The sequence below is a fragment of the Nilaparvata lugens genome, chromosome 12, assembly GCF_014356525.2.
Source record: "Nilaparvata lugens isolate BPH chromosome 12, ASM1435652v1, whole genome shotgun sequence".
Classification (NCBI taxonomy): Eukaryota; Metazoa; Arthropoda; class Insecta; order Hemiptera; family Delphacidae; genus Nilaparvata; species Nilaparvata lugens.
In genome coordinates, this window is record NC_052515.1 from 34598740 (window position 1) to 34625310 (window position 26571).

Here is a 26571-nt window from a genome sequence, read left to right on the forward strand (position 1 = left end):
AGATACTCAATTAAAGATTTTGTTTTTAATTTCTATTTTAGAAATTGGTAATCAATCACATCCTATGTTACCTATCAAAACCCGATTATTCATTTATTCGATTTTGATTCAAAAGTTAGAACTGAGGATAAATCTTTCATTTTAAGCTTTCTTTTTTGACCATTGAGCAGCGATAGCACAGATTCAGTCAGCAGTGGGTGCTCAGCTGTTTTTCTGTGAATCTGTGATGGCTGTCGGCTGTCTGCTTGCTTCCTTCTTTCTTGCGTTGGGCTTCACGCCTTACACCATCGTAAAACAAAATTAGAAGAATATTTTTCCGGTTTAATTTCAAAATTAGTTGGTGAGTTATCACAATACTATGTATTTAGATGTTTATGTTGAAAAAAATCCATTATTTATACGAAATACTTATGAATGCCTCTTGTGTTTTCTCACTGTTGTTCATGCATAGAAACTTATTTTTGTTTCAACTCGAGTTCGAGTATTTTGTTTCATGTTTTCAACAACTATTGGGCTTAGACAAAATTTAAAAACAACAATGTTTCTAGGATCTAATGATTCAGATTCAAGCGTGAATAATATAGTTATTTATTATAGCCTTTAGAAGGAGTGTTAAATCTTTGCTGAATGTTAAATCTTTTTAAACGTTTCTGATTATAGTTTATTCTGTCACATATTGTTTCAATATTATAGCCATATTATAAGATGTGTTAATTTACAGGTTGAGGATAATTTATTGGTTGCTCTATCACAAATATCTCGTCAGAGTTGCTGAAGACTTGAAAGCAAAATGTAAGTACTCAGATAACTTATTTGTTCAATTAATTAGTAAATTACTATGATAAAACAATCTGAGCTTCTATAGCGTACTATACAATAAAATGTTGGCAGCTAAATTATCATGATTTTGGAAACCTAAGATCACATAGCATAGGCTATTCATCATCTTTATTTAGATTACTATGGCATGATTGATGAATGTTTTAATATTAATCTGATAATTAATATCACTCTTTTATTTGCTTATAATCTGTCAAGTATTTTTCCAGGCCTCGCTTGTATCAATTGTTATTTTTCTTGTCATGACCTTAGCTTATTTCACCTTAACTTTGTTCTATTTCGATTTATTTAGAATGCCTTAACCCTTTTCGTATGATCTAACAATATTAGATAATATTTATTTCATACAAAATAAGTACCGCAATCCATAATTCAAATTCAGTGTATTTAAAAATTGAAACAATATTTTCAAGTTTTTTGATTTTATTTTCTGGCCATATTGGAATTAACAAATTTGTTGCTGTACGATATTATATCCTTTGTTCATGGGAACGATCTCCTCTACTCGGGAGAAACGAGGTCTGTGATTGGCTGTTCTCTTGTTCATTTCGAGTCGAGCTTTGTGATTGGTTGCTAGTTTTGTGTCGAGCGCTGTGATTGGTCGATGCCCATGTTTGCACTGTAGATGGCGTACCTTGTTCTGCCTTGCAAGGCTACCTGTTCAGTCTTGGCAGTGAGCAGTTCAGACATAAGAAAGGTTGCTTTCACTTCGTGTCCCATTAATTTCATCAATATTACTAGTGTAAAATCTGAGTTCATTATCGTGTTTGTGCGCAATATAAAGCTATTCAAATGTATTTATCAATGGTGTAATTAATTTACCGGTTGTGCGGTTTATTTGTGTCGAAATTTGAAGTGAAAGTGTGCAAGTGATGAAGTTCCCCTTTGGAAACAGGTAGGCCATTCGTCATAACACATTTCACACGTAGGCTGCTACATTCATTCGTTATTAGCTGTGATTGTACTTTATTATCAATGATTTATATTTTATTAGGTACTGTACTTCACTCGTATTTCATCTTTTATCATTAAGAAATTTGGCATATGGTCGTGAGATTTCAGAATCTTTTGAGTTGTATAGAGAAAGGCGTATTGGCCTAGTGATTTGCAGCTCATCTATTAAAGTTCAACTACCTAACTATAAAAATTCAATTACCGTATCAAAATTTTATTTTATTGGGATGAGCTAGCTGCAAATTACTAGACAATTCAGGACAAATCTCTTCAAAAATCTGAAATCCCACTCCATATTGCATAGTTCTAGTAATGATATAATATAGATTATGAAGTTGTAAGAGTCAATTCATTGATATTACCATAATAAATATCTTAATTTCTTAGTTGATGAATTTTCGATTCTTGTAGGAAGGAAAAGGTTATGAGTTTATTAACTTTAAGATGTAGTATGATAATTTTTAGATTGAAGTCAAGTCTTTTGGCCATGATACGGATTATACCTGTCGAAAAATATTTGGTTGCTAATGATGTAGCCCTAGGCCCGGTTCCACAAAAGCCGGTTAAATTTTAATCGTCATTAATTTCACGAGAACCAATTAGAGAATCCCTCTTTTCAAAACACCTTCTCGGATTGTTCCTTGTGAAATTAATCAAGATTAAATTTTAACCGGCTTTTGTGCAACCGGTTCTTAACTGGTGGTCGATTATCGGTCATCCGATATATTGAAAGCAATATATCGATGGCAAAAATTCGTCAAGTAATCAATATATAAATATCGAACCTGAAATGTCGATCAATCATCCAATCGAGTTGGATGAGTAATGACATCTTGTCTTTTCTTTGTCAACCGGCTTTCACATTTTCGTGTTAAAATATTAATCCCTATAGTTTTTGTGCTGTTAATTAATAATATTTTCCTTGTGAATAATAACTCCGAAACAATTTCATGTTTGTGGTTCGAATTCTATAGTTGATGCTTTTACGGCATTCTTCGTACTGAGAAACTAGAAGGTAGGCTCTGGCTAATTCATTTACATTTTAGTATGCAATGATATCTTTACAAAATTGTTTATAAAATTGAATAATCAACACATTGTCGATGGCTAATTATGTTCCATTCAGTATTTTATCCATGAGATAAGTTACGGTGAACGGTGTAGTCGCTAGGCCTAGGTACATAGATCAACAGGTTTGATGGTAATATCAACAGGTTCTAACTACTTGTTAATTAAAGTTTAATTACAAATCACCTAATTAGATAGCTTTTAAAATTGATTATACTAAATTATTTTATTAAAATGTGAGGTGCCTAAGGTAGGCTACGCATATCACTGGTTTGGCTCACATAACCTATAAAATTGATTCCAATTTCCAATTACTGTGTTGCTGAGCTTAATAATTTAGTTTGAGTTCTAATTTTTTGGTTATCTCATTAAAAGTTTCAGTTAGCGTGATAATTTCTTCACTTTCACATACTGTTTGTTACAGTTGGAGACAAGTTAGTCAAATTTAAGATTAGGCTATTGTCAAATATTTATTCATAATAAATTAATGTCTTTGTCTTTGAACGTTTACTGCAGTTAGGTCTATAGCCTAAAGTGTCGTTTAATACAGTTTAGTGTTTAGTTTATGTTAAATTTTCTTCTACGGATCTCTTCTAATATTTTCAACTAGCAGGTAACCCGTGCTCCGCAAGGGTCTATTTTAAAACTTGAAAAACAGAAAACTTGACCGAGTGGAATCTTGAAGAGTTTGATATAGGCCTAGAACCATCCTTAGTTAATTAAGAATCTATATAATTTATGCAAAATTTCCACTTAATTTCAGTCCAGTAGTTTAGACGTGATGATGCGTCAAGAATACTTTTCTTATCCCGTACGTGTATAAGCCAGTTTTTTTCCTTTATTATAGTATAGATTATTTGATTGATGTTTTCTACATTCATTCTAAGTATAGCTCTTTTTAATCTACACTAGAGTCTCGATTAACCGAGTCTCGGTCAACCGAGGTTCCGTGTTAACCGAGCCTCGGATCGGCCAAGGTCAAGGTCAGTTTGGCAGCTAAGAAGCGTAGCAGTTCGATTACACAAAGAACTGTCAAAGATTTTTTCAAACCTTTGTAACTTTTTAATACTTTAAAGTATGTACTACTATTATCTTAGTTGTGTGGTTTTGAATATAGTTCATATTGGTGTACATCACATGGTACGTATTTTTATTTGATTTCCTTAACCCCCCTTATTTAGATTAGGCCCTCCGTGTTAACCGAGTATTTGACTATCCGAGGTTGTAGCGGTCCCGATTAACTCGGTTAATCGGGACTCTAGTGTATGTAACGGCAGTTCAATTAAACACTTGAAAGCTTCCGTTGAAGTGAGATATTCTCCCTTTTCTCCAGATTGGTATTTAGTTAGGCATTTTTATTCCAACATTATAGTGGGTAAATCTTTGGTAGGCTATACCAAATATCTTCAATAATATGCTTTTAAGTATTTGCTCCTTTGGAAGCGGGTTTTCTCGCTATCCTTATAGTAAGAAATTACGTGTCATCACTACACAATTTACTTCACAACACTACGCAATTCGAAGGGTTTGATCTTTTATCTTCGGATTTTTTTTCAATATGCGTAACATACGGGTGTTGTCAAGTAGCTGAGCGACTTCTTCATTTTCATTTTTGTTGGATCCTAATAATTTAATTAGTTCAATAAAATAATCCTTTAAATATTATTAATAATTGTTAATATCAATCAACTTTATGTTTTATTTTTATATTCTTTATTACCTATGTGTGTTTTATCAAACTAGCAATTATAGGCCTACGTTTTTTCATGTTCATCTTAGGCCACTAACGGTAGGACACATGTATTACGGTATAGTAAACATGCATGTTTATCATACATATGCACATGTTCATCATGCATATGTTTTGTCATCAGTGAGACGCTTCTAACATAAAATAAACAATCAACAACTATGAATAAACCTTGAATAATACAATAATAATTTAACCTTAAGTAGATTTGTGTTGAAAAATCAAAGATACAAAAACACAGCCTCAAAAAAACTTGTTTGAAGCCTTTAGCTATTGTGACTAAAATGTATGACGATATTATTGTGTACACAAATGTTCATCTTTCATGTCCTGTCGTTAGTGGCCAGCTTTATTCGTATCTTAATTAAATAAAATGACTTTCAAAGTTGGGTATTCAATAGGCCATCTATCATTTCTTAGAATAAGATTAACGTTTTTCAATAATTATTGACGTTTTCATGACTTGGACATTTTTGCATGATACAGATTAAAGCTGTGTTTACACCAAAGGTGTCGATAATAATGTTGTCCACAATTAGTTCTCTATACAAAATTTGTCAGTCTTTTGTAGAAAATAAGTTACTGTTCTCAATGCTAAAATTTAAAGCAAAAAAATGTCTTTTTTGTAGAAAAAAATTTGCTGTTCTCAAATGTAGAGCAACTAAAATTGTCAATTTTGTAGAAAACAAGTTGTTGTTCTTAAATGTAGAGCAACAAAAGTTGTCCAGTTTTTTTTAGCCAGAGAGATGCATTGTTGGCGAGGTGTTTAGGCTTATTGAGGTGAGTGTGCACTAGGTCGGTGGACCGGCGCGGAGCGCAGGAAAGCAAAAAATGGAAGGTCCGTGCACTGCGAGCGCGACGCGGCGCCGTTTTGGATTATTATTATTGTTATTATTATTGTCATTTGTTACGTGAAGCCACAAAGCTGAGCAGAGCTCGAGTGGCATGTAACATGTCATGAACATTTTTCCATGCAGAGTGTATGCATCTGTATAAACTCAAAGTATGAAGGCACCACAACATTCCTCCATTGTATAGGGACACGCTTCCACAAGTACATTAGTAATTGAAGACAAGAAAAGCCTATGACTACCACGTAACCGTATTCTTTCAGGTAGACAATTGAAAAGCTTCAGTCCCGAATAATATGGTCCTTTTTCCAAAAGTGTCAGTCTGTGAGCGGGGTACTGATATACTTTTTGTGTAGTTGAGAAGTTGATATTGTGGTAATTATTCATATTGAATGAAAAAGACTAAGAAATTGTCAAAAAAACCACTGATTTATTGATAATTAGAAAGACCGGTTTCGGTTATTACACCATTGTCAATCTCTGATAAACTCACTATCAGTTGTTTATCTTTAACATTGTTTATCAGAGATTGACAATGGTGTAATAACCGAAACCGGTATTTCTAATTATCAATAAATCAGTGGTTTTTTGACAATTTCTTAGTCTTTTTCATTCAATCGTACTGATATACAGCTGAACTCTTTGCTCTTGTGCTATAGCCATGACAAACTAAATTTCCTTCAAATCTCTCTGAATTTCTGAAGACAAAATTTACAGTCTCAAGGAAGTGCAATGCTGGGACCGTGAGAAACCTGTATTTTCTAAAAATGGGCCTACATGAATTGGATGGCCGCAAGCCCTCCAAACACGAACAGCTTTCTTTTGCATCTTAAATATTTTATATAAATTATTTTTACTATTCCCCCAAAAGAAGATGCTGTAGCGTATTAGGGCTAAAAAATATCCATGATACACCTTCTGAGCTGTCTTTATAGTGGATGCAGTCCTCACAGTTATCAGTGCAAAAAGTGCATGATAGAGCTGTTTTATAAGTTTTTCCAAGTGTTTATCCCATTTCATATTTTTTTGCAATTCCACTCCAAGAAAACTAGTCACTTCAACAGACAAGAACTCCCTCCCATTTGAAGCATTCAGGTTTGAAGGTTCAGCATGATGTCCCGTCACGGCAAACCTGATATAGTTGGATTTAGTCATATTCAACTTCAATGCATTATGACCAAACCAATTGTTGAGTTGATGCATAGCCGTTTCAGCCCTAATCATAACTTCTCTATCATCCTTACCAGTAACCAGAACCGTTGTATCGTCAGCATATAAAATGAGCTTGCCATCTACATTATTTGGCAGGTCGTTTATAAATAAATTGAAAAGAGTCGGTCCAAGCACAGAGCCCTGTTTAGTATTAGTTATTCATGACATAGACTTGTCAAATGCGATCTGAGGTTAGAGTTCAGATTGAGGTCAGTTCTAATTTGTGACAAAGTGGCAAGACGTGAGTAATGGATGACTCAGATGAAGAAATGTTATTTTTGGAAGTTGTGGTTGAAGAAGAGGAAGAGGGAACCATCAAGGAAAAAGGAGAAAATGTGGGTACATTCCATTAACTTAGCATAATCGTAGGTAATTGATCAGAATGTGAACTGGGAGACTACAGAACAGCAGGATGTTTACTGAAGCACAGCTCGGAAGGAGCCGAGCCCTCACGAAGTTATCCGAGCGCGGAAAAAATCCGACCAACCCTCCGTGCAGTAGGTCGGTAGAGCGGCGCGGCGCGGTTCCGACCCCGAAAAGTCCAGGGACTTTTCCAGATCCGCGTTGCGCCGCGCCGCGCTCCCGACCCAATGCACGGAGGTACACCTCATCACATGTATTTAATTCCAGGTCGAAATTTCTCCGCGCCTCGCCGCTCCATCGACCTAGTGCACGCTCTTTAAACTGATAATCATATTTGAATACAACTGTAATACTTGAGCGCTCTATACTCCTGTTGGATGGGTGATCGCTTTTTGACCAGCATCAACATTCAACTTTTGGTAGACATTTTCCAGTGGTTTGGAATTCACCCAGATCTGTGAGTTCATCAATCTCTAATCTGAATCTATTACCTCACAGGATTTCCCTTGCAGGTGTTTTGATTTCTTACATTTTTGCTGAACGTTTTGTTTTTTGTTTTGAAGAACCAATAAAGAATTTTTGATTCGATTTTGAATATCTTCAATTACCAAGTCTTGTTGAATAAAAATAAATTGTTTCTTTTACAGTAAGTTATTTGACTTTATTCAAGCTCCCCCTGTTTTACTTCACTATTGGTTTCATAAAAATCTGATGTAGAATTTTCGGAAATTTCAATGCCACATATTTGTTGTAGGTAGGCTATGATGCTGATTGCTGGAGGTGTGGAAACCATGACTCAATATCTGTGTGCATTCGTTCATCGTAGCTTGGCACCCTGCTATGATCTCTACAGCTGTTCTCCTGTCATGGACCAGAAGCATCAAGTATGGCACTTGACAGGTTAGTCTGTGTTTTGTTTCAGTGATTTTCTTTGATTTATTACAATTTTCTGTAGGCCTTGTTATTTTAGCTGTAGCGAGATTCAAGTTATAAAGTCAGCGTCTGATTAACTACAGTTTGCTATCCTTGTGGTCTCTCAATAAATAAAGGAGGTAGTTCTATTATTTTTCAATTCCGCACCTTTGCCAAACCGAAACCAAACCAAACAGATTTGGCATTGATGAAGAGTTGGAAAGCGGTAGAGCCATCAGCTTTCTTTAATGACAGATAAGTCTAGTTAAGCCAGTTATACACACATCGATTTGGACTTTCGTTTTTTTTCGTCCTCATGAATTCTATTAGATTAAACGGAACTTCACAAGCATGGATAGTACTGGTCGCACAAAAGCCGGTTAAATTGTAATCGAGATTAATTCCAAGAGAACGATCAGAGAAGCCGTTTATCAAAAAGGCCTTTTCTGATTGGTTCAAAATCAAATCAAATAGCTTTTTATTCATAAAACATAATACACATTTATAAAATTCATTTACACATTTAACAGTGAATACTCTCCACAAAGACTTGAGTCTGTGAGTGGAGAGTGAGTTCTTTCAAGTTCATTGACATTATGTTCTCATGTTCTGTACATATTATAATTAAAACGATTGTAATTGAATCTACTAACATTCATCAGCAAATGAAGAATATAAATCGCACACAATGAAATTCTATATTGGTTATTAGTATATACAGACAAATATATATATAGTAGCTTAAAGGCTATACTACTCATTATAAATGGCAAATTCACTATGAGATCAAGTTCTGAATAAGAAGGCGGATTGAATCAGTTGCTCTGCAGCATCCCTGCCAATTTCCAATAACCATCTACTCAAATCTGGGCATCATGGTTGATTGTAACCTTAAGTGGGAGCCTCATATAGAATATATCTGTAAACGCTTAAAATTTATTTCCTTTATCTTTTATAAAGTCCTTAAAATATTAGACATTAAATTACTTAGGGTCCTTTACTTTGCCTATGTTCAATCGGTGCTGCAATATGGGTTAGTGGTATGGGGAGGAGCGTATGATGTTTTCATGAATAAAATTTTTACATCTCAAAAAATGATAATAAAAGCAATTCTTAATAAGCCAAAAGCTTTTTCTAGTAGTGAAACATTTGCCGAATTTAAAGTGATGACAGGACGTCAAATTTATATAAAGAAACTTCTCTATTATGCATGGATGAGGAAGGATGAATTTACAGTGAATAATAACGTTTCTATGTATAACCTGAGAGTTACATCTCATAACATTTATAATATAAACTATTCAGATTTGACAATAGTGCGAAGACAATTGGGGTATCTTAGCTCAAAAATAATAATATCATGCCAATGCATTGTCAGAATATCTTTCTAATAGGGGCAGACAGAGGATGGAACAGATAAATAAGTGGGTGATACAAAAATTTTTCTTCGACATCAGTCAAATATTATAATTACTAGTAATTTATTGTTAACTTCGATTTTTGTAGCTTTGATTATTAGTAAATAAATTTTTATATTGTCTAAACAGCTGATACTCTCACTCAGCGGTCAGGGTTTTGCCCTTGCTGGGTGGTGCCATGTAATTTTAATTTATTTGTAAAATAGCATAATATTATAATCTAGAATATTTCTTTTGTAAGTTTTTTTATTTTGTATTTTGTTTTTATGGGCAATAAAAATGTTAAAAAGAAAAAATCTTGCTTGTAGGTGTTAATACTGTAATTTTCAGACTGTTTTAAATGATTGGGAACGTTTCTATACAATATATGACAGATGTATTTACTATTATTTTTAAATCAGTTATGTAGGAGTCGGGGATGAGCAATACCAAAGTTAATTAGATTTCCTGTATTATGAGTATGAACTAAATTATTGAAAATGAAGTGTTTGTTGTAGTATATGTAATTCATTGAAACTCGTATGTAAAGCTGTCCAATATTAAAAACTTGAAACTCTTGGTAAACAAGATTAGATGGGTAGCGATTATAATGGGTTCTCATAAAATTAAGCACGGTTAAAATTTAACCGGCTTTTGTGTGTAACTAGCCTAACACATGCATCGATTTTTGGACGTACGATTTTTTGCTGTTCTTTCAAATTCTATTAGATTGAACACTACTTGACAAAAATAATATGTGATTCCATTCAATCTGCTGGAATTTATAAGGACGGCAAAAACTCGTACGTCCAAAAATCGATGTGTATGTTAATGGCTTGAGGATAAAAAGCCAATGCCAATCATTTGCTGACTTTATAACGTGAATTTCATCACTATAGGATCACCAGATTCTGGCGGCCGACCACCAGAATTGATGACCCGGCTGGTGACTCACTCAGGTCACCACCAATCCTGGTGTCTCACTCAGGTCACCACCAATCCTGGTGTCTCACTCTGGCCACCACCAATCCTGGTGTCTCACTGGTGTCCTAGCGTGCTTTAAAGCTTGTTCACATGACAGCGATTTACGCTCAGATGTCGCTTGATTGCCAAATCGCTCGGTTTGCCAGCCTCGTACACGTGACAGCGATTCAGGAGCGGTTTGCGTTCGGTTAAGGGTTCAGTGAACCTTGCTAGTCGGGCAGTACAGTAACAATAAAGCAGTACTCAGTACAGCAATGAAGTTGGGAGATGCAACTCCAATTACAAAATGTTGAAGAGTTGCAATTCAGTGTCAAAGGATTCTGGGCATACTTCCATATTTCTACTGTAAACTACTTGAAACTTAACTGAACTAGATACTACTAAGAACTATGATCCTCTACCAATCAACTTAAACTGAATTAGTTACTACTATGAACTATGATCCTCTACTAATTAACTTAAACTGAATTAGATACTACTATGAACTATGATCCTTTAGAAACTAACTTAAACTGAACTGAAAATTGTAATAGAATAAATTTTAATTGAACTGAAATTGTAATAGAATGTGCACTATGTGAACTGCTCTGCTCGAAACTGCTCGGTTGACTGAAAACATGTGTTTGCTCTCACGCCTGCTCTAGTATATCGAACCGCCCGGCAACAGAGCGACAACCGAGCGGTTGGACTGGAGACTACAACCGCTGCGATTCGCCGGCGACTGCTCAAACCGAACGTTGCATGTGTACGGCACCATGTCTTTCCCTATACCTGGTAACTTTAGTTGGTCAACCGCGCGACAACCGAGCGTAAATCGCTGTCATGTGAACATGCTCTTACACTCGGCCGCCAATGGTTGCTATGTGGCTACCCACTGGTTACCGAGATTGGTGGCTTCATGTGATACGAGCCTAAAACGTGAAGCTCATTATAGTTACTATTCAGAATTCAAATTCATTCATTTGCCATAAAAGTAAAACAAAGATTACAAATTAATCAAATAAATATTATCAATCACAGTGATCCGTGGTCTAGTGGATAGAGTGCTTGCGTAGCAGCACAGAGATCCCGGGTTCAAACCCTCTCAATACCAAAAGTTTTTTAACCAGATCACTCCCGTGTTATCGGATGGGCACGTTAAACTGTCGGTCCCGGCTGAAGTATGACAGTCGTAAGGCCCATTGACGGCTTAAATTATATATTCAGGCGGTGGGACCTTCCCGCAAGGGACTCCCCACCAAGAAAAGCCATACGAATTTACTTTTTTATCAATCACAAGAGCTGGACAACGATATTATGATGAAGACGACGATGACAATTACAAGGGCAGATATACTGTTGTGTGTTATCTCAACTTGAGGCCATTTTACACCGTCGTGGGGTAGCTTGTGTGACGTCTTCGGGCGACGTATCACGTATCCCAGCCTATTGTCATATGTCCGTCTATTAATACGCAAGCCACGGACTGTTCTCACCGAAAGCTACAGTCTGGGTGCTGTAGTTCTGCCTATCGACGGAGGGCCACTAGACCACAATACTACCCGTTCAAAATCATGGAACATTTTTGAAAATGTTTCTTTCCATATGCAACAGATGCTCTTTTGTATCTTCTCAAAAGCAACGTGTTGCATCCGAAATGATTCACAAGGAGCTTTAATGTATCTTTCCATAAGCAATAGATGCTCTTTTCTATCTTCTCGAAAGCAACGTACAGGGTCTGTATAATAAGTAACCGGACTGATCTCAGGAAATTTTTTATTGGCAAAATATGTACAATTTTTCATTAGATATCTTCAAAGTAGTCCCTATTGGAGGTGATAACACGCTGATACCGGATTTTCAAATCCCTGAACGCTCCCTCTAAGTCGGCAACCCTCGTCGTAGCAAGTTGAACGTTTTCCAGAGTCCCGAACCGCTTTCCCTTGGGGAACAAAAAGAAGTCCGGTGGTGCCATATCCGGGCTGTAAGGAGGATGTGGCAATGCTTCTTCTTCTTCATGTGCCGTCTCCATTGCGGAGGTTGGCTATCATGATGGCAATTTTCACCCTGCTTACAGCTGACTTGAAAAGTTCATTTGAGGTGCACTTGAACCAATCCCTTAAATTGCGCAACCAAGATATCCTTCTTCGCCCACTGACCTCCTACCTGTTATTTTGCCTTGCATAATGAGGTGCAATATTCCATACTTGTGACCTCTCATTATATGACCCAGGTACCTTTATTTGCGCTCCTTGATTTCACCAATGAGTTGCAGTTTCTTACCCATTCTCCTCAGAACCTCTTCATTTGTAATATGATTGGTGTATGAGATTCTCAGCATTCTGCGATAGGTCCACATCTCAAAGGCTTGTATTTTCTTCTCACCCCATCTATTCAATGTCCATGCTTCCACACCATATAATAGTACAGGAAACACGAAACATTCAAGGAGACGCATTCGTAATTCAAGCTTGATGTCTTTTGATGTCAGTAAATTCTTGATCCTGATAAATGTGGAACGTGCTTTCTCTATTCTTATTCTGAGTTCTGAGCAGTTACCAGCATTGGAAGTTACCCGTGTCCCAAGGTACGTGTAGGAATCCACCCGCTCCAAACGGATTCCTTCAGCGAATAGATCCCCGATAGGAGGTTGGTCTTTGGTGATTACCATGTACTTTGTCTTTTTAGAATTTAGACTCAAACCACCTTCTTTGCTTGCAGTAATGACACTGTTCAGCATCCTCTGGAGATCTTCCATATTTTGTGCCAGCAGTACAGTGTCATCCGCATACCTTAGGTTGTTGATAGGTGTGCAATTAACTCTTATACCTCCAGTCTCATCTTCTAGGGCCTTGCTGATGATTCTTTCGGAATAAATGTTGAAAATGAGTGGTGAAAGCACACAGCCCTGACGAACCCCTAGTTTGATTTCCAGCTCTTCACTCAACTCAGATTGCACCCGTACTGTGGCCTTTTGGTTATAATACAGGTTCCTTATCAGGCGGGAGTCACGAGCATCCAATTGCATTTCTTTGAGGATATCTAGTAGCTTGTTATGTTGCACCTTATCAAACGCCTTGTTATAATCAAACATGCAAATACTGGCTGATTTACATCCAGGCATCGCTGCAAAATTACGTTAAAAGCAAAAAGAGCCTCTCGTGTCCCCAGACCATTCCTGAAGCCGAATTGTGTATCAGGTGGCAATGCTACCCTCGACTATTTGGCCAACTGCTCGGTGACGAGCAGGCAGGTGTGCGACGGAGCACTGTCGTGATGGAGGATCCACGAATCGGCAATCCCCGGACGGCCACCCGGCCAAACTGTAAGCGGTTCGGGACTCTGGAAAACGTTCAACGTGCTACGACGAGGGCTCTAGACAGCATAGAGGTTGCCGACTTACAGGGAACATTCAGGGATTTGAAAATCCGGTATCAGCGTGTTATCGACTCCAATAGGGACTACTTTGAAGATATCTAATGAAAAATTGTACATTTTTTGCCAATAAAAAATGTCCTGAGGTCAGTCTGGTTACTTATACAGACCCTTTATTTATCCGAAAATATACACATCAAGGAGCTTTGATGTATCTTTCCATAAGCAACAGATGCTCTCTTTTTTATCTTCTCAAAAGCAACGTGTTGCATCCGAAAAGATACACAAGGAGCTTTAATGTATCTTTCCATAAGCAACAGATGCTCTTTTGTAACTTCTCAAAAGCAACGTGTTGCATCCGAAAAGATACCCAAGTAGCTTTAATAATGCATCTTTCCATAAGCAACATATACTCTTTTGTATCTTCTCAGAAGCAACGTGTTGCATCCGAAAAGATACACAAAGAGCTTGAATAGAATATATATCCATAAGCAACAGATGCTGTTCTGTATCTTCTCAAAAGCAATTTGTTGCATCCGAAAAGATACACAATGAAAATTTGAAGTCCTTTTATCACAACACAGCAGCCTATCAGTTTACATTTGTTCAACATGCTCTTTCCATTGTTGGTGATACGTTGCAACTCTCTCATTCATGAAGAATCTCTGTGTGTAGGGAGCCTTTTTCAAGGAAACTCTGTAGGTCTCTGAAGCTTGATGATTTTTCAAAGCCGTGAATATTACCCCACGAACCATACCTTGTCTATATGCCATTTCAAAGTCACCGAGACAAAGCTACGGGACGAGTGCTGTATGTGTTCATCCGTTTGGCATTTTATGACAGCTTGAGCTGTTGAATGAAAATATTGAATGAAAAAGACTAAGTGCCAGTTGCACAACAGCCGGTTAAATTTTAACCGAGATTAATTCCATGAGAACCAATCAGAGAAGCCGTCTTTTCAAAAACGCCTTCTCTGATTGGTTCTCGTGATATTAATCACGGTTAAAATTTAACCGGCTGTTGTGCAACCGGGCCTAAGAAATTGTCAAACAACCACTGATTTATTGATAATTAGAAAGACCGGTTTCAGTGGTTTAAATAAATCAGTGGTTTTTTTGACAATTTCTTAGTCTTTTCCATTCAATATGAATAATTACCACAATATCAACTTCTCAACTACACAAAAAGCTTGAGCTGTGGTCTCGAGTGTCATTGTTCATCTATGTAATCCATATTATGTGACATGGCACACTGTACTATTTCAAGTATTTATTGGCTAATAAATATTTCTATCTCTATTTATCGGAGCGTATGCGGTGCCCCAGATACCTGTGACGGCTATGTTGGAAAACGTAGAATTGACGACGAGTATTATGTAGCTTCTGTGACGAGAAGGCTTGCAATAAACATATTGATTAGCATTTTGCATAGTCCACATGTTGGCCTATAGTGAGGTCCACGTTATAATGGCAGTGAAGAAAGATAGCAGAACAACGTTGCCGATCCTCTGTCTTGTCAGTGCCTTCTATAGACGGTAGCTGATACAGGTTTATTGATGTAATATTAACTGTTTATTCTCGTTTAAAATAATCAATTATTTTTTATGAAGGAAGAATTTGCATTTTTGACCGAGCGAAGTGAGGTCTAAGATTCAAGTCGACGGTTTGGCATTTCTCTTAATGTTTAAATGTTTGAATGTTTATATGTTTTTATGTTGCGCATTTACGGCGAAACGCGATAATAGATTCTCATGAAATTTGACAGGTAAAATTAGATATTTTTCATAATTAAGATGAAATATTTTGTTTAATTAATTAATAATTCTACATAGTTAAAAGACGATCTGGTAACAGAGCAAAGCGAGAAAGAGATAGCACTATCCGCTTTGTTGAATGACAGACAAGGATGGCAATACCATTGCTAATTTAACACACTCATTTTTAAATTGCGCTTCGACGTATATACAAGGTTTTTTGAAATTTTGCATTTCAAGGATAATATAAAAGGAAAAAGGAGCCTCCTTCATACGCCAATATTACCGTAAAAATCCGACTATAGAATTATTAATCATAATCAGCTGTCTAGTGGACTATAATACTACCCGTTCAAAAACATCGAATATCTTGAAAATGTATTTTTCCATTAACGTTAGTAGACAGTTGACTATAATACTACCCGTTCAAAAACATCGAACATCTTGAAAATTGTATCATTCCATCAACGTTGTAGACAGTTGCAGCCAGACCTTATAACAGCGCTCACACTCACATTCGGGACGACACGTCACGGTACGATATAGGACAGAAAGCTCTATGTTTATTTAGGATTTTTTCCAGACATTTTTAATTGATAAATTATTTATTAATTTTTGAGAAAACATAACAGGTCAATGTAACTCACTGAGGGCGAGGTCTACTGTTCACAGAACTACTAGTTTAATAATTACATAATGAATTTTCATAATTAAGATGAAATATTTTGTTTAATTAATAATTCTACATAGTTAAAAGACGATCTGGCAACAGAGGAAAGAGAGAAAGAGATAGCGCTATCCGCTTTGTTGAATGACAGACAAGGATAGCAATACCATTGCTAATTAAACACTGCCATTATAACGTGGACCTGAATATATTTGTTGGCCCAGCCTGCAATGTGACCAGTGCCCAATGAAGGCCAGCGGTAGCCAGCGTTGGCAAACCACCCATCCACACACTGGCGCTGGTCGTCATTGGGCCAACATGTGGATGCGGCATTAGAAGATATGTCGGCGACGTCTTTCAGGCTGCGCTATGGCGATGTGAATTGGTCTCTGATTGTGAACTTGATTTCTATCGAATGTATTTTCTCGGGGCTGGCCACTAACGGTAGGACATGCTCATGATAAACATGTTTATCATATACACACACACACACACACACACACACACACACACACACACACACACACACACACACACACACACACACACACACACACACATGTTTTGTCATCATCGAGAGGCTTCTAATGTAAAGTAAACAACCAATAACAATAAATAAACAACTGGAAAATTGAAAATTTTAATTATGAAATCCTCAGAGTAGTGGAGAAAAGATAAACATAAAAAATTGAAGTTACAGAAACCAAACCTTGAAGACTTATGTTCGAAGCCTTTCACTATGATGACACAACAATGTATGACGACATGTGTGTACACACATGTTCAACACACTTGTCCTGTCGTTTGTGGCCACCCTATGGGTGTGACACTATGATTACCTGCTGGCAATTGAACCATTCAGAGGTGTTGAACTTCAATTATTCATGTTGTTTCTCAACTTAATGTTGTATTCTGAATAATTATTGTTAGATTTTTCTTAACTCCAATTATTCATGTTGTTTCTCAACTTAATATTGTATTCTGAATAATTATTAGATTTTTTTCAAGTTTGTCCTGACTACAGCTACCTTCAGGCCCAGCAGCAGTTTAATTTTAATCCTAGTTTGAACCATCAGCTGACACAATTGGAGCATACCATACCATACCCTATGGCGCTACAGCCCTCTGTGGGCCTTGGCATCCGCCACGATCGATTCTCCTCCATCTCGGTCGATCCTGACACAACTCTCTCCAGTTTCTCACTCCCATCACTCTAAGGTCCTCCTCCACACCATCTATCCATCTCTTTCTTGGACGACCTCTCCTTCTAGGTCCATCTATTTTTCCATTCAGTGTCGCTCTTGGAAGCCTCTCATTATCCATTCTCCACACATGGCCAAGCCATCTTATTCTCTGGGCCTTGACAAATCTAACAATATTCTCACCCTGCAGTGCTTCCTCCTCCTCTGCATTGCTCCTTCTCCTCCATGTATCCGCTGCTACCCTTACCGCACCAAAAATTTTCCTCACAATTCCTCACTCAAATACCCTCAATGCCTCTTTGTCCTTCTTAGTCATTGTCCATGACTCAGAACCATAGCATACAATAGGTCTGATCAGAGTTTTGTAAAGCCTCATTTTACTATTTTTACCCAATACTTTTGATGTCATTAGTCTCTTATTTATATAGTATGCTCTGTTCCCACTCATAATACGTTTCTGAATTTCATCTGTCATATTGTTTCCAGTATTGAGGATAGTGCCAAGGTACTTAAACTCATTCACCCCTTCAAATACTTTCTCTCCCACCTCCAAGTCAATTGTTCTTCTTCTAGCGTTCACTGCGGACATTCTCATATATTTTGTTTTTCCATAATTTACCTGCAACCCCATTTTTTGTGCCTCACTTTCTAAGCTGGAAAAGCATTCCCTTATGCAGTTAGCATTTCGCGCCATTCAAACCACGTCATCTGCATATGCTCCTACCTGACTCATTCTAAAATAGATATTTCCAGCCAGGTTCAGGTTCTGTATAGCATGATGCAAGGCAAGGTTGAATAATACCGCCGCTAGCGCATTGCCTTGCTTTACTCCATTTGTGATGCGTATCTCTCTGCTCTTCCTTCCTCCAATTGCTATCCTTGCTGTAGACCCTTCCAGACTCATCTTCACCAATCGCACAAGCTTTTTAGGAATGCCAAATGATTCAAGCGCATTGACAATGATTCCAACATTCCAATCACCTGGCATCACTTCCTCTTTCCAGACTTGGCAAATCAGTTGATGCAGCTCCCTGCTCAGCCCTTCTCCACCATGTCTTATCAGCTCATCTATCATCTGGTCATTTCCTGGAGCTCTATTGCTATTGAGTCGTCCAATAGCACGCTCTACTTCATCATGAGTAGGCTCTTCCACATTGATTTCCGGTCCAAGAAAGGTTCTATTTTCTTCATCCTCATTTCTCTGTTGTTCATTCAGTGCAATCTCAAAATATTCCGCCCATCTATCCAACACCTTATCTTCCTCTGTCAAAGCATTTCCATCCCTGTCATTGCAAATATTCAATCTTGGCTGGTAACTTTTGGTCATGCTTCTCACTTCCTTGTAGAAGGCTCTGCCATCTCTCTTCTCTTGCAAGACTTCTATGTTTCCCAGCTGTCTTTTTAATGATTCTCTTTTCTTTCGTCTACATGTTTTGCTGGCTTTTCGTCGGCTGTCCCTATAATTTTCATAGTTCTGTCTTGTCCTTCTCTGTAGCATTCTTTGCCTGTCTTCATTTCTTCTCTCAATCCTCCTTCGGCACTCCTCATCATACCACTCTTCATTTGTAGACCACTTCTCCAATTGTTTCTTTAGCAGCTTCCACTATCACCCTTTCCATGTCCCTCCAGTGATCTTCCACAGAATGTCTCCAAGTACCCTGATCAAGCTTTTCCTCCAGCCTCTGTCTGTACCTCTCGCTTTCCTGAGTAACCTTCAATTTTGCAGAATTCCATCGGATTCTTCTTTCGTTCTGACATCTTTGTTGGTTAGACAGTCTTTCTCTCACCTTAACTCTAACTAGGAAGTGGTCTGTCTCACAATTTGGTCCTCTTAGTGTTCTAACGTCAATCACCGATGATCCATGTCTTTTATCAACTAGTACATGGTCAATCTGATTTACCTGATCACTTCCCGGTACAGACCAAGTTCCAAGGTGGATTCTTTTGTGTTTAAAGCAAGTACTTTCAATAATCATATTACAGGAGGCTGCAAACTGTCCCAACATTCTGCCATTATCACTTGTTTCCTCATGTAATGAAAATTTTCCGGCCACATCCGCCATGAAATTTTCTTGGCCGACCTTAGCATTGAAGTCTCCTAATATCAGTTTCATTATCATATTTTGGATACTCTTCTACAGTTTTCTTCAGGATGTCATAGAACTCTTCCTTATCATCATTAATTTTTTCTTCAGTGGGTGCATGTCTATATATTATTGCGATGTTTCTGATGCGACATTTAATTCTCAATTTACAAATTCTATCAGATACAGGGTCGAATGCTAAAATGTGCTTTTTTAGTTTTTTGTTTATTATGAAGCCTGCTCCGAACAGTCCTGTTCTAGTTTCCGGTCCACTATAGTACATTGTAAAGTTCTGTTTGTCAATTCTGCCTTGGTCCTGCCATCTAATCTCTTGCAGAGCCACGATATCCAAGTCAAATTTAGTCATTTCCTCTGCGATTTCCATCATTTTACCTGGTCTAAGCATAGTCTGAACATTCCAGGTTGCCAGCTTCAAATCTTTTTTTGCTGCCTTCTTTGCCCTCCCTGCGCATCTTACAATGCCATCTCCCAATACTGTCCCCTCCTGGAGATCCGAATAGGGGACTGTTTTACCTCCAGGAATATTAATTTGTTGCATCAGGACCTGTCATTCCAAGGATCGCCGTTTGGCTTCTTTAAAATTTGTTTTTTACAGTGTAGAGTCTTGAGTTCTACGACCATTCCCCAATAATTTGGAGGACCAGAAAAGGAAAAGAAGAAGAATATGGCCAAGGGAGGCCGACAGAAAGAATAAAGTAAAAATGGCACAAAGCTAAGTCAATGGAAATAGTGCCATTCTAGAAATTTGAAAGTTCCAAAGCATATAGAAGAGAAGAAGGGAGAGGGAAGAAGAGCTTTGGAAAACAGTCCCGTTAGTCGCCTCTTACGACAAGCCGGGATTACTGTGGGCCTATTCTGGTGTGACAAATTGCTGAGTCAGGTGGTCAACTCAGGGCTCCCCTAACCCACAGGGGGAACAATTGGAGCATACATCATAATAAATGCGACCATAGACTGCGTTAACCTTGATTAATATTCAAAAATGGTTTAAACTGCTATTGAGCATTAGTGGGGTTTCACACCAAAGCTGGGCCGGGCCGGGCCGAGCCGACCGGAATCTACTTGCGGGCTAACTATGCAGGATTTAGTCGGGGGCATTCAAATCAACGCCGGGCCGAGCAGAGCGGATTTGTGCAGTCGGCTTGACGGCCGACTCGAGCGTTTTCGGCCAAGCGGATTCTGCCTTCATTCAGTTTAGTTTGATTTTTCCACGTAGTGAGTTGCACAGTATTTTGTATTTTTAACTAGAAAAAGTCTTGAAAAGAGAATCGACAATCGGCTTCAGAGCGAACGCAGGCAGATTCCGCTCGGCTCGGCATCACATTGCTCCGCCCGGCTCGGCTCGGCCCGGCCCGATCCAGCTTTGGTGGGAAATCCGCCTTAAGGAACGTTTTCCTTTATGCGTAAATTTCCGCAGTCGACGACGGCAAGCATTGTTGACATTTATAGTGTCCAAATTTCAAGTGTGCTAAAACAGCTGATCAAATAGCTTTTCATTATTTGTCTTTATTATTAAAAAATTAAACATTTCTAATAATATCAACATTTTATTGCCATTTAAAAGTATAAAAAAGCATAAGCTCCAACCTGCCCCATTAAAACATAATTGAACATAATATTTTAGGTTATGTAGACAAATTGAAATCTACCCAATCTGAGATTCTCTCCCTGTCGTGGACGACGACGGCATTTACGCACAAACGAAAACTCAGCTTTTGGGCCTTAGTATTTCAGAGATGATTGCAAATATTCAAAATGATTCTATTGTCTTATTTTATAGGAATGGACAGAATGAAGCCTCCAATGAAGACACGTGAACGTTTGAATCGATATCTGCCAGCAATATGATGTCGAATTATGAGCATGGAGCTTGGCATCCTGATTTTTATATGGACTATGTTCTTCTAGATGCTCTTAACAGGTGAGTCTTCCAACTTACGAAGTAAGTGCCGGTTGCACAACAGCCGGTTAAATATTAACCTTGATTAATTCCACGAGAACCAATCAAAGAATAGTCCAGTCACTATATACATTGAGGCATGCAATTTATATTGTAGTTCTGAAGAAATTGGTTCTGGACTTCTCTTATGTACCCAAATAATATATAAAAAATCAGAACTACAATATGAATTGCAAGCACCCCCCCTTTTTTATGTCTATATTGATTGGACTAGAAGCCGTCTTTTCAAAAACGCCTTCTCTGATTGGTTCTCGTGGAATTAATCTAGGTTAAAATTTAACCGGCTGTTGTGCAACCGGGCCTGAGTCTGTAGAAATGTTTCTTAGTTTTTCAATAACACCCTACACACATGGTCAATAGTGACGTCCAATAGATGCCCCTATTAGTGGCAATACGCCATCACACGGGGACATAGCAGAGTCTGAACCACTTCTCACAGGGTCACTAAACGACATTTTTGTAGCCGGGACTAGTGGCCAGGTCTATAGTGAGGTCCACGTTATAATGGCGGTGGAGAGAAAAAAAGGAAGACAGCGTTGCCGATTCAATTAAATTAGATTAATGTCAAGCAATAATTGATTAGTTTTAGGTAAGGTAAACTGAAACTTGTGACTAGCTGAATGCAAGAGGAATATAATAATAGAGAAAGAAAGAGTGAGCCTATAGTGAGGTATACGTTATAATTGCAGTGGAGAGAGATAGGATGACAGCGTTGCCGATTATCTGCTTTGCCACTGCCTTCTATAGAGGTCAGCTGATACCGGTATATTTGATTTAATATTAACAGTTCTTTCTTGTTTAAGATGATCAATTATATTTCATTAGTCAAGAAAATATACTTTGAATAAATAAATAATGTTCTTGACTGTGATCAAATATTTTGTTGATATATTATTTTCCTACATTGTTAAAACACGACCTGGCAACATTGCTGACAGAATCCAAAGGCAGGGCAGTGGACTGTGAATGATAGTTGGTATTAATACCTACAAATAAATCTTTGAATTCTGTGCATAAAAATACTGATAGCTTGAAGTGTGGTAAGTACGCCAATAAAAGACCAAATGAGTCAACAAGATGAGATTTAATAATAATAAAATAATAATAGGCAGATGGCCACATACAAAAACAATTGTAAGTAGGTTGAGTCGAAAAATCTTGGGATAATTACAACATGTGATAAAAAACGTTAGAGAAATACAAAATTTAAATGAAATTAGGTCAATGACATTAATGACCATTGAAGCCTGACAATAATCGAAATGATATTATAAATGATACCTGAATTGCGAATATAAATTGAGTGCTATAATGAAAAAGTTATTGCTGCAAAATTCAATCTTAATGATTTACAAAAGGAATAGTAATAAATGACAATGAGCTGTAGATAGTGCTCAACAAATAGAATACAGTAATATAGGCGGCATAGGCCTTCAGTAAATTAAATGTCAAGTTAGACATCAATAGAACACTTAATAGGCGTCAGTGGCCTTAAAATGATACTTAAGAGCTAAGGGTAGCTATTAAATACAATGTAAAGATTGTCCAACTTAAATACAGGCGACATGGGCCTTCAATGAATTGAATGTCAAGATAGACATCAATAGAACGATTAATAGGCGTCAGTGGCCTTAAAATGACACTTAAGAGCTAAGGGTAGCTATTAAATACAATGTAAAGATTGTCCAACTTAAATACAGGCGACATGGGCCTTCAATGAATTGAATGTCAAGATAGACATCAATAGAACGATTAATAGGTGTCAGTGGCCTTAAATTGACACTTAAGAGCTAAGGGTAGCTATTAAATACAATGTAAAGATTGTCCAAGTTAAATACAGGCGACATAGGCCTTCAATGAATTGAATGTCAAGATAGACATCAATAGATCAATTAATAGGCGTCGGTGGCCTCAGTGAATTGAATGTCGAGATAGAGATCAATAGAACAATTAATAGGCGTCGGTGGCCTCAGTGAATTGAATGTCAAGATAGACATCAATAGAACAATTAATAGGCGTCGGTGGCCTCAGTGAGTTGAATGTCAAGATAGACATCAATAGAACAATTAATAGGCGTCAGTGGCCTTAAAATGACACTTAAGAGCTAAGGGCAGCTATTAACAAAATTAAATATCTTGGTCGATATTAATACGCTTGTAAAGCCAAGGGTAGCTATCAAAATTGAATGAAGTACATATTATAACCTTGACATTATGTAGGACAGTGCTCTCAATGAGACATGCACTGTAATATATTGAATTCATGAAAATAGGCTCGATTACCAAATGTATGGACAATTAAATGTTTTTAATTGCTGAAAAAGTTGAATGATCGCTACAAAAATTGTATAAATGCACATAAAACTGTTTGACTTAGAAATAGAGAGCGTGGACCATTATCGAAACGCTGTAGCATTTTATGAACAATTATGTAATACATGCGTAAATGAAAATTGAATAGAACGATTTACGTAACCTGAATAAAATTTTGAAGAAGAGATGCAGCCAGGCAGACAGGCAAGGAATCCGCAGTACCCAAAAGAACAGGACATCAGCAAGTGACGATGTGATCTGGCCATGCGATGACAAGAATGGAAGCGTCCACCACAGCAGGCAAATCCCCCAGTGGAAGTGTGAGCAGGAGCATGTAGAATTCCAAACGAATAATCCGACTTTCAAGTTGTGGAATTTTTAGATTGATTTCCAAACGGTAGAGATGATGAACTTGAAAGTTTGAGTTTCAAGAGGTGAAGCCAATTGTTAGAAGAATGGCAATTGACGCCCACACGAGGTTGTGAACTTGACAAAGTTTATCAGCGTAAATATGTGAAGAAATCGATGAATAATTGAAGAATAGAATAAACGAATTAATTTGAAGGAGTAATTCACTTTTGAAAACGTTCTGTAAACTAGATGAATTTGGATGAAAAAGTTTAGACCGGGAGCGTAAGTGCCCTCACCGACTAGGAACCATTGAAAGACAAGAAGACAGACCGACGCTCTAGCAACAAAAGGAAAGCGGAAATGTCAGCCACGTACATAACATGGGGAGCATCTCTATTTTGAAACTTACATTGTAATAGGTTAGAAGGTCTAAGCTCAGATGAGAAAGCATAATAGAGGTGTCTGTCATTGAGTCAACTGAATTCAATACCACAACCAGAAATTTGATTAACTCATGAAATATATGCTTGTATGATAATTATTATATTCTTAATATTAGTTGACAATAAAAATTTATACAATTTTTAAAATATTTTATTCTATTCAAAATACCAGCCAACAAATATTTTTGATCTGCAATTCAAATCTGAACCGCGTGATCTGGAGTCAGCCATTTTTGGTAGCTGCTCAGCTGATATAATTGTTACAACTTTTGCCGATAGATAGCGCAATCGGCAGTGCCAATCAGACGACCGGTTTTTAGGTTTTAGATTTAGGTTATGTTGTTAGGAATCATTGTCACCAATACGTAAGTTATTAGAATGATTTTATTTGCAGTTTCTATAAAAAAATGTAGATGGAGGAAAAATGTTGTGTACAACACGAGCGAAAAATACTTTTTCTCCCTCAGGAAAATTGCTGCCCTCGGCTTCGCCTCGGGCTTCAAACTTTTTCCCACAGGGAGAAAAAGTCGTACTTTTCACTCTAGATATACAAATAACTATTCCAAAACGGGGCGTAGTCGCAGTTTTTATTTTCTCATTTCTATAATTGGAAACGTTTTTCCTTGACGAAATTAAACATTTCAAAAAAAATCAAAATAGCTGAAACTTTACACTATTTTCTCTTTATTTTATTTTGTGTTTAATTTTCTAGTTTTTTTGAAATTTTAATTCAAACGTGACTTTGACAATGACCACGACTACGCCCCGTTTTGGAAAGCCAATTTTCTTACTCCAGCCATTCAAAGTCTAGAACTTAGCTAAATCCCGAGCTCGGAAACCGGCCCTTGACCTCTCCTAAGCCAGGATATATTTTATAATATATGAATAAAGAAGTCTAATCTAATGTATGCTAGGCCTAGGCTACACTTGGTAAACTAAGCTGTAGGCAAGCTTGTTACCGTGCTAGATTATAAATATAATAGTGCTCGTATATTGTCATCATACAGCAAAACGTGGCCCAGTTAAGAAATTGGCAATGTTTGTTTGATTCCATGTACTATAGTGGGGTCCATGTTGTAATTATTCAGTATTTGATTATTATTGGTGTTGCTATCCTTGTCCATCATTTTATTTTATCATTTGACAAAGCAGATAGCGCTTTCTTTTTATAGCCCTGCACTATAACATTTACCACTCACACAACTCCCTACAAAATTCGAGCAAATAACACAAATAGATTTAACATACACTTCACAAAACTCACTATATGCAGACATCAACTTCCGTACTATTGTAATTACTTAATCAACAAAATACCAATAGGCTTTGTTTACAGAAATATAACCAAATCATTACTCTCAGATATACAGAGTTGGGTTGATAGGAACATTTTCTTTAGGCTGACTTAGACCTGAAAACTACGTTTTATTTCAGTTGGACGACCGTTACCATGGCTCTGATTTCGCTTTTTTGTCATATTCATAATGATCGAATAGCTTGGATCTTCATCATCTCCTTTTTTGCCTTTCTCAGTACCAAGAAATCTTTTGTCACCATTTATTTCCATCTAACAATCTCACATCTGCATCTATTGCTGATTTTCTTCCTTTTTATTTTTTCTTCTTTCGTTCGCCTTTTCTTTTAATCTATTAAGCGTTAGCCTACATGAAAGTTATAGTTTTCTTTCTCTTCAATATCTTTCTTCTCTGACCTTGCTTACTGATAGGATTTTTCTTTTGTATTATTATTATTATTATCATTCATATATATAAATAGATATATTATACTTATTATTATTCCATTTTAGGCTACTTCTTGTACTGTTACTCATTCCCCACACACAGATCCGTCTATGTGGGGAAAATATTCACAAATCTGTTTTTAGATAATGTTGTCTATGTATCTTGTGCTTTGTATTGTGAATTGAATTGAATAAATTGAATTGAAGAATTATAATTAATAAAATATTCAATTTCAATTATGAAAATTTATTATTAAATCATCGAACATATATTTTCTTGATGAATAAATTATTGATTATTTTTTAACAAGATTGAATAGTTGATATGATATTGCATCATATATAGCCTACC

At 37.0% G+C, this 26571-nt stretch overlaps 1 protein-coding gene across 2 annotated transcripts in view; it reads left to right on the forward strand.

The window, feature by feature from the left end:
• The first annotated feature begins 223 nt into the window (after positions 1-223).
• Positions 224-26571, forward strand: part of LOC111061660 — a 34505-nt gene continuing 8157 nt past the window's right edge. Inside the window, exons 1-3 of one of the 2 annotated variants that reach the window (XM_039439386.1) lie at positions 224-340; positions 722-792; positions 7793-7938. In XM_039439386.1, coding sequence (XP_039295320.1) covers positions 7800-7938 — 139 coding nt within the window. In that variant the 5' untranslated portion in view covers positions 224-340; positions 722-792; positions 7793-7799. Of the gene's footprint in view, positions 341-721; positions 793-7792; positions 7939-21192; positions 21334-26571 lie in introns of those variants that run through there. The other variant, XM_039439388.1, reaches the window with a different exon arrangement.